General features: G+C 37.0%; 2 protein-coding genes across 2 annotated transcripts; both read right to left on the bottom strand.

Annotated features, from left to right (window-relative positions):
- Positions 1-133: 133 nt before the first annotated feature.
- On the bottom strand, positions 134-729 carry LOC122319039. The gene has a single exon (XM_043136904.1). The coding sequence runs from the start codon at positions 697-699 to the stop codon at positions 223-225; it is 477 nt and encodes a 158-aa protein (XP_042992838.1). The 5' UTR covers positions 700-729; the 3' UTR covers positions 134-222.
- Positions 730-7,512: 6,783 nt separating this feature from the next.
- LOC122274256 (aldehyde dehydrogenase family 3 member F1) lies at positions 7,513-12,206 on the bottom strand. Its single transcript, XM_043083277.1, has 10 exons — positions 11,852-12,206; positions 11,650-11,718; positions 10,491-10,587; positions 9,568-9,774; positions 9,268-9,392; positions 9,077-9,181; positions 8,806-8,978; positions 8,426-8,516; positions 8,148-8,297; positions 7,513-8,047 (listed from the first exon to the last, which is right to left on the bottom strand). Exons 1-10 carry the CDS (start codon positions 12,038-12,040, stop codon positions 7,811-7,813), a joined length of 1,443 nt encoding a protein of 480 aa, XP_042939211.1. The 5' UTR covers positions 12,041-12,206; the 3' UTR covers positions 7,513-7,810.
- Positions 12,207-14,586: the final 2,380 nt, after the last annotated feature.

Here is a 14,586-nt window from a genome sequence, read left to right as displayed (position 1 = left end):
CTTATTCATTGAGTTGATTGATAGAATTGGAATTCGTTAAATTGTTGAAATTTCTTTGTGCTCAATTTTCTCACGTGGAATTGAAAAATGAAAAGAATGAGATCCAAAGACAATAAAAGAAAAAAAAAGACCCTTTTCACCAATCAACCATGATCAGAAGCCGATAACATAATCAAAACAAATCACGAATGTGAACCAAAGCGAAAAACAAAACAACAAACATCAGGAGGGCGTGGATTTGGACTCAGAATCGCTTTTGCAAAGCTTGTCATATGCCTCAAGCTCCTCATAGTAAACGTCCCACACGCACCGCACGCATCCACTGCCACAGCAATCTCCCGGCAGTGGCTTCTCCGGCGGTGGCGGCGACGTCCATTTCTCCTCCTTCGTCTTCAATTTTTCTTCTAATTCCTTGTCTTTCCCGATGCTCTCCAGTTTTGGTTGAGCCTCGATTTTTGTTTTATCGGCCATGTAGTCGCGGTGGACGTTGGGGCAGAAGAATCGCGGTGGATCTTGAATCCTATGGTTGAAGACGGCGATCGTGTTGGCCGAGACTCGTCCAAGGGTCAGAGAGGTTCCAAGGCTCATTGGCAAGCCGACACGAGCTCGAATTCTCGGCACATGCTCTGGCTTTTGCAAGCGATGACTTGGTGCTGGTGACGTGCACGGTACGTCTGTCCAGTGCGCAGCCAATTCCATGAAAATTCCAAACAAAAATGCTAAAGTATCACACATGAATATTTTATAAAAAAATAAAATAAAACTTTCAAATATGCTACAGTAATAAATGGATGGTAACTGTAGAATCGTCCTTTTTCGGTTGGGGATTTAGAACTATTTTTTTGTTTACTTAATAATTAAAGAAATAATTTTTTAATGATGTAGTGATTTTTTTTTAAATATTTATAAGCGTAAAATATATATAAAAATATATGTCATGCTACACATTCATCCTATTATATAGATCACATAAATCGTCAATCTATACATTTTTCTTTTAAAAATATAAAAAAAAAAATTGAAATGTCGATAAAAATATCACATGTGAAAGTATGATATGTGGACTAGTTTAGATCTCAAACTCATTTCATTTAATTATTAAAATTTTCTTAAATTTTAATACAAAATATAATAAATAATTCAATTTTTTTAAGTTCTAAAATAATAATAATATTACAAAAATAATATTCTAACAATATTTTATTTAACTTTCAACTTTTATTTCATCTCAATTCAACTCAACTCAACATCCAAACACAACCTAAAATTAGTTTGTAACATTAGGAAAATGATTAATGTAACTCTCTTAAAAACTCTACATTAAGTTAAGTGGATGGTAATTTTGTGAAATTGAAATTTATTTTTAATAAATTAACATTATTACATTAAATGATTGTGAAATAAATTATAAAAGAATTGTAAGATAACTGAAGGGTTTAATTAGATCACTACAATGAAGAAAATGATATAGTTACCACAACTATATTACAACTAAACATTAAAAACATAATAAATTTTCTTTTATTTTGAGATGTTGTGTTGCCAATAATTTTGACCTAAGGTAAAGGAAATTATTATTTTTAATCGAAAGTTGTATTTGAGTTGTTATTCTATAATTCTCTATTGGGTTTAATTTGTCCAATATTTTAAATTCAGTTTTAATAATTATTTTGGTTTAAATACTGGAATGAAATATTTTAGCATTGCTATGTTCCAATGTACCGTTTCAAAACTATATATATAAACATATAAACTGATAATTAATAAAATAAATATATACTTGTGTAAGTGTATATCATGTAAATATTTATGTGTGTATATATAGATATATATAGAAGAATTGAAGATTTACTAAAGGAATTGATGAAAATATATAAAGAGATATAATGAGATTTATGAAAGGAATTTTCTTATGGACTCCCAAACTCCGCTGTCTTGGAGGTTCCTAGGGCCCACGAGGGGGCCGTGGATCTTGAGCGTTTCGCCTTGAAGTAGCACTGTATTCTAAAATGTTTACCAACCATTTGTGGCTCTTTTCTATCGGCCGGTACATGAGGTATTGGCCTTCCTTTAGTTGGCCCTGCATAGCTTCACTCCAACGTGGGGAGGATCTTGGTGTGTTGTTGCATCGTCTGGTGTAGGGCTCTAGAGGAGGTTGACCCTGAACACTAAGATCTCACTGCATGAGATTTCCTCTTGACTCACAACGTTTCGAAACACAAGGGGAATACTTGTAGCTTCCACTCGCATCCAGGGCGGGCAGTGGCTTATTTGGAGCCACGATACAATCAAGTCAAAGATTGGAAGTTTCCAGTTGGGCAAATTGTCCAACGCGGTTGGAGTTTCCAACAGGGCAAATTGTCCAACGGGAGTATCTTGTGCGAGCTATATGGAGGCTAGTCCTTGAGGATAGAGATGTCAGGCTGAAGGCGACCTCGGAGGAGGCAAGTCGGTTGGAGACCGTTCATGACTAGGTCAAGGCACACCTGGACGATGTCTTCTCTGATTCTTTGCTAGATGAAACTAGCATAAGGAGATACTTGGCCCCCTCGGCGCATACCCTCTTTGATGATTGCACCATCCCTATGCGATCCACTGTGTGCTAGGATCGCAAGCAACCCCCTTCTGTCTCCTATCCTCTACTTGAGGAAAGAGGGAGTCCAGTCTTGGATTCCCTTCCATCTCCCCATTAGTTTAGGTCAAGGATGTCTAATGAGGAGTCCATCCAGGAAATGGTCGAGGCCCTTAGAGATCTCTTTTTCAGGGTATATTTATTATTATTATTATTATTATTATGTTCTTCTTGGCTTGCTCAGATCTTGACTTCTTTTTGTTTTGTGATAGGTAGTTGAGCAATTGGCGACTTTCATCGTTGATGGCCGAGGAGCTTTGGAGGAAGAGAATTGAGCACTTTGCTCCATGACTAGCCTAGCCTTGCAACACGCCACGTGGGAGAGGGAGGAAAAGGAGAGATTGGAGGAGGCCCTTGTCAAGGTAGAATTTGACTGTCAACGAAGACGAAAGAGGATGGCCTAGATTCATCGATGGAAGGCCATGCTCAAGTCTAATCTTGCCAAATCGCGAGAAAAAGCCAGGCAGCACAGGCTAGAGGCTGTGCTTCAAGGGCGGGTACTAGATACTATGTAGAAGTAGCCAGACAACCAAACGGTAGAGCTGGGGAAACTGGAGGAGGCTATTTGGGAGTTTCAGGAGGAGAATTCACAATTGAAGAAGCAACGTGACTCCTACACTCAGTCGTACAATTGGCTCAACGACCAATATGAGTCCTTTGAGTCTATGAAGAAGAAAAACAAGTCCCCCGACTCTAAGTCGTAGTAGGTGAAGGACTTGGAGGTCGAGGTCACCTTGGCCCATGTCGATGCATTCACAAAGAAGACCAAGGTAGACGAGGCAATAACCAAATTGGCTGAGGTGGAGCGCAAGCTAGCCACCAACAACGTTCTTGTCAAGGATTTGAAGAGCGACTTGATAGACGTGAATGTTGTGGTCCCTCACATGGACGTACAATTGAAGTTGGCCTCATTTGTTTAAGACAAAGCTTGGTTGTAGGGTTACAAGTTAACACCCTCATTGCATAAAGGGCCATTACAAGGTGATTGATGTTAGTTCCTTGGGTGGGCAATGAGGTACAAGGGAGAACTCTTGGAACTTCCAACATTTTTGGACAAACTCATCTGCGTCTCTAAGGGCACGTGGCCAGTAGTATCCCGCCCTTACTACTTTCCCTCCTGGGTGGTTAATGCATACTCCTTTTTTCTCTGCTAAGACGTATTGCGCTTGCTCAAGTGAAATGTACCTTAGGAGGGGCATAGAATAATCCTGTCTGTATAGAACTCTGCCAACAAGGATGAAGTGTGCTGCCATGTGCTTGATTTTCTTCATTTCCTATCTATCATCGGGCAACTTGTTGGCATTGAGGTATTTAATTATACCCACAACCCATTTTGGAGCTCCCAACCCTACCTCTGAGACCTCAACCCCAATTGCAAGTATCTCTCTTGTCCTGACTACTATCTGTTCTAGTAGGGATGAGTCTTCTTGGCCAAATGTAGCCCGTGCTAGCTTATCGGCCTTCTGGTTCTTGGCCCTTGGTATTTGCTAGATCTGAAAGTATTGAAAACAACTGTGCTTCTACTCCACAAGGGTTAAGTATTTTTTCATTTTCTCGCTTTTAGTGGTGAACTCTCCTCTAACCTGGTTGATGACTATTTGAGAGTCGGTCTTCACTTCTATTTCCTAAGCACCCAACACTCTACAACTACCAAGCCAGCCAGTAGCACCATGTATTCTGCTTCATTATTGGTAGTTTTGAATGCTAGTCTGACGACATTATCATACTCTTCACCAGTGTCGGTAATAATATGCACCCCTACTCTCCCTCTAGCTTAGTAGGACGAGACATCGATAAAGATTTGCTAGGGCTTCACGAGAAGTGCATCTCGGATTTCTTTGGAGAAGCCATTGAACTCTACAATGAAGTTTGGTAGTACTTGCCTTTTCATGGAGCTTCTGGGGACATACTCGATATCGAACTCACTCAGCTTTACTGCCCAGTTCATTAACCAGCAAAAGACATATGGTTACTATAAGATCTTCTTCAAAGGGGCTTTAGTCAGAACCCATATTAGGTGTGCTTGGAAGTACGGTTTGAGTCAATGGGTAGTCATTATAAGGGCAAAGGCAAGTTGGTCCATGAGGAGGTATCTTGTTTTTGCACCTCGAAAAGTACGACTGGTGCAGTACACTGACTTCTAAGAGCCTTTCGAGTCTCGTACTAAAGCTGCGGATATGATGTATGGGGAAACCAATAAATATAAGCTCAAGACTTCTCCTGGGTGGGCTTAACTGAGTAGCAGAGGATGAGTAAGGTATTCGTTGAGGTTCTCGAATGCCCGGGCACACTCATCATTCCATGTCTGCACCTTCCCCAACACCTTGAAGAATGCTAGACACTTGTCTGTTGACTTGGATACAAATCGATTAAGAGCTACCACCCAACTAACTAGTCTTTGTACGTCGTTGATGCTCAGGGTTGGGGCCATGTTGAGAATGACCTTCACCTTTTCGGGTTGGCATCTATCCCCCACTCCAAGATTATGAAACCCAAGAACTTCCTAGATTCCACGCCGAATGCACACTTTGATGGATTAAGCTTAATTTGGTAGCATCTTAGGTACTGTTTGGCCATTAAAATTTTTCATCTCAAACACAAAATTCTCATCTCATCATTACAACTTTTTCAAATCTCCATACAAAATATAATAAACAATTCAATTTTTTCTTAACTTTTTCAAATCCTAAAATAATAATAATATAAAATATAATATTTTAACATTTAATCTTAAAATTCAAAATTTTCATCTGAGAATTCTCAGTGGCCAAGCAGAACCTTAGTATCGCGAAGGCCTCACTTAGGTCAGCTAGGTGCTGTTCAGGAGTCTTGCTCTTCACAAGTAGGTCGTCCACATAAACCTCTATGTTTCGTCCTATATGTTTCTTAAACATGCAATTTACCAACTGCTAGTACGTGGCCCTCATATTTTTCAAACCAAAGGACATGGCATGTAGGAGTACAATTCTCTATCCATGATGAATGATGTTTTCTCGTCCTCGTCGGGGTTCATTTGGATCTGGTTGTATCCTATGTAGGCATTCATAAAACTAAGCATGCGATGGCTTGTGGTGGAGTCTATTATCAGGTCAATCTGAGGAAGAGAGAAATTGTCCTTGGGGCAGGTTTTATTTAAATTTGTGAAATCAACACACATTTTTCACTTACCGTTGACCTTTTTCACTAGCATAAAGTTGGATAGCCAGTCTGGATAGTGTACTTCATGTATGAACCCCGCCGCTAGGAGGCGATCGACTTCTTCCATAATGGAGGTACACTCCTTGGCACTAAAACTCCATCTTTTCTGCTAGACCTTCTTAACTTCAGGATTCACACAAAAGTGGTGTTGGATGACTTTGAGGTCAATCCTGGCATGTCTTCATGGCTCCAAGTGAAGACATCCCAATGTTCCGTGAGGAGTTGCACCATAGCCCATCACATTTTAGGTGTCATTCTACTATTGATCCTGATTGTGGTCGCAGGGCAACTTGGATCTAGGGGAGCCAACTCAAGTGATTCATTTGGCTCCACTTGTTGGAGAGTTTGCTCATCTTTGATTTCTTCTTCTTTTGCGATGAATTCGGGAGGAGGCGATGGGGCATGACCATTGCTCAAGGGGTTTATCATGCAAATCTTACACTTTGTCAGCTTTAGTCTTGTACATAACATTCCTGTGCCAAGACTTGTTCACCGCGGATCTCGCCTACTCCTATAGTGGTTGGGAATTTCATCTTTAGGTTCTTGCAACTTAGATCATGACCTTCACCTACAAATATGATGACGAAGGTGAGCTCAGGTTGGTATGAGGAACCCCTTATGCTTAAGTCAATCTCATGTGTTTAGATTATTGGTTTCTTGAATAACTGAGTTAAGAGAGAATTCCTTGTACCTAAAATGTAGTTTTTATATGAGTTTTCATAGGGGACATTCTAAACCTAGTGTCAGCGTTTGGTTGTCCTACCCGTAGCTATTTTCACCTTTGTATTTAATGTGACACGATGTCTTGAGATAAGACTTTCAATAATGCGTGGCTTCTGAGATGAAACCATTAATATGACATGGCTTCTAGAGTGCATCCTGGCAATGGGTGACTGGCACAGTCATTTCTGGTAACCCTCATTAGAGAATGGGGGCAATCCACATCCATCATTCATTTGCAGACATATATCCTTTAATGCTAAGTGTCATAAAGGATAACAGAGTCAGTGCATCTCATCTATCTTCCTTAGTCTGGTTTCCTACACTGCACACTCTCTTTATCTGACACAACTTAAGGGTTTGGATCTTTTGTGCAACACTGAGTTCGTTGGGGGGTAAGGCTTGAATTGAGATGGGCCTTACCATCTAGCTCAAGTTCAACCAACATGGACCAAGTGGGAGACAACCCAATCTATGCTACATTGATATGGATAGTCTTTTCACTTATCTATCTTTTCAAATTACAAAAAATTGGTATGAATTAATCTATAAAAATTAATAGAAGACAGAAGCATATAGATTTTTTTTTTTATTTTTATTACATACAATCACTTTTACGTATTCTCTATACACTCCACTAATGTGATTAGCTGCATCAATTTTTTTAATACACAATCAATCACATCAATAAAGTACACAAAAAAATATTTAACTGTGACTGTAAATAGAATTTTTATTTATTTTTTATTTGAAGTTGCATAAAGATAGACCCTGATAGAATGGAAAGCTTCCAGCTTCTTCTTTTAATATTTTTGTATGCCAGATGGCACGCTAGATAGCATGCCACGTCAAGCGGTAACGCCCAGGTAACCATGTAGCAAGACCCATATAAAAAGGTAAAATTCTATTTACAATAGAAAACATAGGAAAGACAATAATTTTACGTGAATACACCCAAGGCGAAAAACCGCAAACAAAGGAAAGACATTATTCATAATTTTCTCGCAGTACATATAAAGGCCTCACTTGCAACCTCAATCAAACGTTCACCAACACAAACATAGAAAGACAATCTTTCATTTTCACCAGAAGTTTCCCTTTTCTTGGTGTAACACAACGGGGCATAAAGTACGATAGAAATCTTATATTGGCCCTAATTGTAGGCACAAAGATGCACCATGAAGTACATTAGAAAACTTTATTGACAATAGAACAACTAGTGATATATATGTATATGTCCGTAGTTTGACCTTAAAATGTCTATCTTTTCAGACCCATGATGAGTAGCAGTAATCCGAGGTAGTCAAAATTGTATGCCAATCTGATGAATTTCAGCTTAAAACTGTTCCACGGTGGATACCTAGGCTCAATTTCTGGGAAGAAGCCTTTTTGCAGAACCGCTTTTTCATGGCTGAAAGTAACAAAAGAGTACTTACCATGGTACCTTCCAAAGCCACTCTGACCAACACCTCCAAACGGTAAATCATCACATAAAAACTGCAAGCATAGTTAGACATTGCATAGACTTAGTTTTTCTGTTTATTCTTTATTATAGATTGATATGAAAGTAGACTCAGTAAGAGAAATCACGCAGTACTTGTATCAAGGCATCGTTGAAGACCACACTTCCTGATGATGTTTCTGCTAAGATCTCTCTCTTCAATGTTTCATCTTTTGTGAAGGCATAAATGGCAAGCGGTTTTGACCTTGAATTTATTATGTCAATGCTTTCTTGAATTTTATCTATCTGTGTAAGGAGCAGCAATGTTTTAGAGAACAACTGTTTTAGGAACTTTAAAACAAGAGGGGTTTTTTTTTTTCCTCTATTTTGCTGAAGCAAAAGTAAACAAAAAGTAAGAGTCTATTTGTTCTCACAGTGATTATTGGGAGCAGTGGGCCAAAGATTTCTTCAGTCATGATTTCAGCCTCAAGTGGAGGGTTTAATAATATTGTGGGCTCAATAAACCTGTAAAAGTCACCGATTAGATAGACAAACTTCCACAATTTCTAATCATGTTGGTTGTTGTGCATGAAGAGCAAAACAATAAGAGACTCTGGAATTTAATTTCCGAGCTCAGGAAGATCAAACAACTTTCCAGCTTCCCTAACTAGCAGTTAATTGCAGACTATTTTTCCTTATTATACTAAAGTCATATCATCCAAACAACTGCGAAGAAGGTTAGAGTACATTAATGTGATATGCACAGGGCCCTGGATGGGGAGGAGCGGGATGCAGGAAGATACAGACAACTTACAGGTTTTCCTCATCTGATGAACCGCCATGGACAATTGAATCTGCAACAAGAGGGTCCTCGAGCAGATTCCGCAATCTCTCAAAGTGGTGTTTGTTTATTATTCGGGCATTGCTCTTTGAGCTTTTTGGGTTCTCTCCATAGAACTTCTTGATTGTCTTCTTTAATAATTCTATCTAAAAGACAAGAGCATATGATGTAAAATGACTTTCAAGCCAGTAGTGTTCAGTATACTATAAAGAGAGAATTAGTAGGGAAAGATTATCATCATTACCAGAGTAGATTTGAAATTGTCTTCTACGAGTACGTAATCTACTGCTATACATGCCTGCCCATTGCATGCCCCCCACTTTGCTCCTACAATTCGTTTGACTGCTGCCTAGAAGCCAAAACATGAACAAAAACAAATTAAATAAACTCTAAAATTCAGTGACAAAAGTATTCAAACACATCAAGCCAAACAACCTTCATATCAGAAGGATTGGAGAGGGAATCAAGGATCGCAGGACATTTTCCTCCCAGCTCTAGAGTAACAGGTGTCAAATGCTTTGCAGCAGCAGTCATGACAAGACGCCCCACTTGTGAGCTTCCTAAAGGCATATTGCTCAACCACATAAGAAAGAACTACTATTATAATGAATTACACTGTTGTGAAAAGAATCAACTTTATACAATTGTTATTTCTGGTTGAACATCAATTTTGGCTCGAAACTCTGGCACTTCAGCTTTTGTTATACATGCAAAGTGATGGAAAAGAAGCGATACCGGTAAAGAAGATCTTGTCCCATTTGCGCTGCAGTAGTTGGTTACCTACATCTGCTCCACCCTCAAATACTTTAATGGCACTGCTGTCCAAGTAAAGAGGGAGAGTTTTAGCCAGAAAAGAAGAGCATGCCGGAGCATTCTCTGATAGTTTTAGAACCACTGCATTTCCTGCAGATATGGCTCCTATCAGTGGGTCCAGTGCCAGGGCTGCATCAGAGAAGAAGATGGTTTATATTTGGCTAATTGCAGTGCTTACCAACTATGCATTTTGTATTTATTATATCTACAAATTAGTAAACAAATCCGACTTGCAATGTGGCACCATGTCAGCTGTCTGCGTATATTCAACTTATCCCTGATGTGGAATGAATCCAATTAGATTACATTTTGGTCAAGCTCAAATACCTCCATACACAGCTCACTGCTTGTTCACTTTTTGGTGTGTTTGTACAGTAGATGTAGATAAACTGTATGCACAAGTCTTTTCACTTTAGGTATCAAGGACGAGGAGGAAAAACCAGGGGTGCCAAGCATATCAACTATTCATATATTATGCCAATATAAATGAGCAGAAAACTAAGCTCTCAAAACAGGATAATATCAGAATTTTTATGAGTCATTATGAGTACCATATAAATTCTACTAAGACAAGTAATTTTTAGCTAGTGCTTATAGTACGGACACGTGATACTCGCATTCTATCATAAGATGTCATGTCAATTCAAATTAGTGCTAATGTAACTAACTGCAATTACATGGCATTTTGTGACAGGATGAGAGTGCCTCATTATTGGTACCCGGGAACAGCTAATAAGTTTTCTACTAGGACTAAGCATGTGTGCAGAAAGGTGATACTCAAATCCTATTAGTTGGTCTATGCAACAACACAATATCTTTGCTGATCAAGAAATGATTGAACTCACAAATAGGGAAGTTCCAAGATGAAAGTAAGAGAACTACTCCAAGCGGTTCGGGCAGCACTTCTCCTTTAGCTGGGAAGAAAAGCAGCGGTATATGTCCCTGCCCAAAATGCATAATCAGCAATTATAACAGAACACAACCCCAAATCAGCAGTTTTTTAGTCCACACAAGTTTGATCATCACAGAACTTATTCAGTTGCTTCTAGAGAACTCCAAAACAGAATATCAGCCTCTAAACAGTATTAAATTAGGAACCAGTAAAGTGATAGTGTACCTCTAAATCTTAAAAGCTTAGTGTTGCGTGAGAATTAACCATAATATCAGCAATCTATTTATGCTAGTCTAAATACTTGAGAAACAACCGAACTGAGAGAAATCGTAATAATATAAATTCAATTCAACTTGAAAATTACAAGAAATGCATCGACTCATGATATATTAATCTTGGCCAGGCTTCAAATCCAACCAGAGGGCCCAAAAAAACTTGAAACCTCAATTACAGATTGTATATGAGGTTGTATATCTTTCATATGGTTTCTGTACATGTCATCGTCCTAGCTGCAACCTTTTACTTAGTAAGTGCTCTGTAATAAGTTTCCTGCCTCCCAAACAAACTTATCAAAAAAAAGTCACGATCTATTAAAAAAATAAAAAATCGTAGAAATTTATCACGTATCCTTAATAATTTCTAAATTCTTTATTCAAAAGCTTGATCCCAAAAGTTTAAAAAGCTGAAAAGATTTATTTTCTAAAACTGATATTTTTCTTTATTATCTATTAGTATTTTCAATATCTTCGAAGTTTGCTGCTCATCCTCTTCATACATCATATTTTTTTTTCTTTTCTTAATTTTATTCAGTAATTGAATTCTTTTATTTATCATCTATATATTAAGCATTTGATAAGAGAAAAAAATAAAAAAATATAGATGTGGTGCCTAGAGATGATGAATCAATTTTTTATTTTTATTATTTTATTATATCGATAGTGTTCTTTCTTGATTTTCCTCAAAATAAATTGCATCCGCCATCGAGTCCAGCCCTCGTCGCAGATCCATATACTGGAAACTTCTCCAGCCCCAAAATAAAGAAAAGGAAAGGAAAAATTGTGTTTTGGTGGGTATCACTCAGGAATTAAAAAGAAAAAACTGATGCAATTTACCTTCTTCGGGGCCATCCATTTCTCCACATTGTTCAACGAAAAACTGGCTGATTTTTTTACCACCCCAATCTGCAGCAGAGCAAGTAGTGATATTTAGTTTAAAAAAACTTAATCTTTGACCACCCAGTTTTTGCAACTCCAGTACAGTTTCATCGGTATGATTGGCTAAGGTTTACAATAATCGCAGCAGATCTTCCTTTACCTCATCACGGTAAGCTTCAACTGGATGCTTCCCAAGATCCTGATGGAGAGCTTCGAATATCACCTCTTCTTTGTCACTGATAAGGTCAAGGAGGGCTCTGAGCTGGTTTTTCCTCCATGCAACGCTTCGGGTTCTTCCACTTTTAAATGTTTGTCTTAATTCGGCCAAGCTTTTCTCTACATCTCCCATGGCTACGTTTGTAGAGAGTTTTCTTCTCGCTCCTCTAAAAATGGCCTCAAAACAACTTGAGACTTGAGACTCTCTATAGTCTGCGTGCAGGTCTCTGACAACTCTGTACACACTTGTCCAGCTGCTCGAGGTTGGCTCGTCAAGATTTCCAGCATTAATTGATTCATTAAATTCGCGTGAAGGTGTAGGTTTCAGTTGTTAGATATAAGGAAAAATATAACCCTGACTATAGTATTGATTTGTGTATTAATAAGATATAATTGATAAAAAATAAATTTTATTAAAAATAATATTAATTTAAATTTTAAATATAAATAAATTAATATTTACATATAGATTAGTGTATGACTATATATATATATATATGCAAAACTTTAGGAAAGTTGGTGAAAGATGCACCGCCATTCATTGCATTAACCGTAAAATATGGGACTCTATTTCCGCCAACTCAACTGGAAAGGTACTTGACGCAACTGGTATAATTTTCGGCCATTGCGTTTTAAAATCATGACAAAGTTTAGTTTCTTTCATAACTATGCTATTCATAAATCTTACACATTTTATTTTTTAAATTTTTTTTAAATTAATTAAATTTTTTTACTCATTATTAATATGTCAAATATTTAATAAAAAAATAATTAAGAAAATATGTGATATCTGGTGTATAAGTTTATATTTAAAATTTTTCTTTTTTTGAATGGATCACGTTTCATTGCGTACGGGAAATATTAATCACATCCATTCTATTAATGATTTATAAATAAGAATAAAATATTTTATAAATAATAATAAAATAATTTGAATTAAAATATTTTAGGATATAAAGAAAAAAATAAATAAAAATATTATAAAGTTAAAATATTATTATATTATAATTTTTATTTATTATTTTTGTTTTAAAATTTGAAAAAGTTGAATTGTATTTTGTATTTTATTTGAAAGTTGTAATAATTAGATAATAATTAGATAAAAATAATTGAAAATTTGAATTTGAAAAGTGTTTGTATATGTATTGTTTGTATATGTAGTGTCTGTCGACTACAATGCAGGCCAAATGGAATGCCGCCGTTTCATTAATAAATGAAACGCAACGTGTTAGGTCTCACCAACTAAGCAGCCATCATCCCATGATCTGTGAGTGAAAAGGGTATGCCTTTCTTGGCCATCCCCATCGCCCCATCTACAGAGCAACCATCGCCCTCGCCCCATCACCGTTGTCGTCGTCATCTCAGGAACGGGCATTGCTCTCCATCGCCATTAACGTCGCCATCACGTGTGCTACTCCCCATCCATTTCTTCCATTCTAAATGTTTTTCTTTTATGTGTATTAGGTATTTTTGTTTCTTTACAATATGATATATGTTAGAACTTTTGTTGACATTGTTAAATGTTTCAAATTGGGATATTTGATTTTTTTTTTTTTTTAAAAAAACCTAGATTCTTAGGATTGAAGTGTGGCTTCTAGTTTGTTGGGAACTCTCTTGAAATTAGTAATGGTGAATTTCTAGTGTTGGGTTCCAAATTTCTTTCAATTAGTAATAGAGTATGGCTTCTAGCTTAGTAATGGTGGATTGAAGTGTGGCTTCTAGCTAAGATTTTTCATTTGTTATTTTAAATTTTGTATGCACTCTGCTTATTCGTAAACATTTGTGAATGGGTATGCTATAAGCTTCTAAGATCATCAATTTGGAATTAAACTGATTTGAAATGGGTACCCCTCAATTAAACTATATATTTTCTTTATTTCCTAGTATTATGCATGCAAGATCATGTAGATCGAGCTTTAGCCAATATGGTCCACTGCTATCTATATATGCTATTGGATCTTCTTTTCAGTTGGCGTCTTTAGTGACCATGTTCACATGCCTACGTCGTTTGCATTGTTCTTCATTTATGGCAGGGATATTTGGTATCATGCGTGTACTAGATATATATTTTGTTGGATTTCTCTTGTTTCTGTCTCATTTGTATCTGTAGTTGTTTATACTTTTACATCTGAATTACTCTTTTTCTTGAAATGATAACCCTTGATACTGTTGAAAAAAAATCTAATAGCAAGAATTTAAGAAATAGACAAAAAGAAAAGAAAATTTGCTTTCGAAAAGGTAACGCCAAATTATCTCTCTTTCATCTCTTTATTGGAGAATAACACTTAGAGAGAAGCCTTTCCCCTTGCCAGTTTGTCTTACAAATGTTGTAGCTCAAGACATAATACCTATAGGGTTTAGCAATATAAAGTATAAACCTTTGTGCAAGCTGTCAATGATAAAGTTCTACTAAACCTTTGTTGATAATGAATCTTGTAACATGTACTATATTATATATTCCCGTTATTTCATTTTCATTTAATTATATAAATGCAGGAAACTGAAATATAAAGTACAGGAAAAGTTGTCTAGGAAAGAGAACTCGCCTCCAAAAGAGAGGGGAAGAACTCAAATAGTGGGAGAAAGAACTCAAAAAGATGGAGGAAGAACTCCAACGTGTAAGGGAGGACAACCAAAATGATCAGGATGAACTTTTTGAATAGAATTAAGAACAATTAT

Source organism: Carya illinoinensis, chromosome 8 (genome assembly GCF_018687715.1).
Source record: "Carya illinoinensis cultivar Pawnee chromosome 8, C.illinoinensisPawnee_v1, whole genome shotgun sequence".
NCBI lineage: Eukaryota > Viridiplantae > Streptophyta > Magnoliopsida > Fagales > Juglandaceae > Carya > Carya illinoinensis.
The sequence above is the reverse complement of the archived record's forward strand: the minus strand, read 5'-3'. Positions and strand labels throughout refer to the sequence as shown.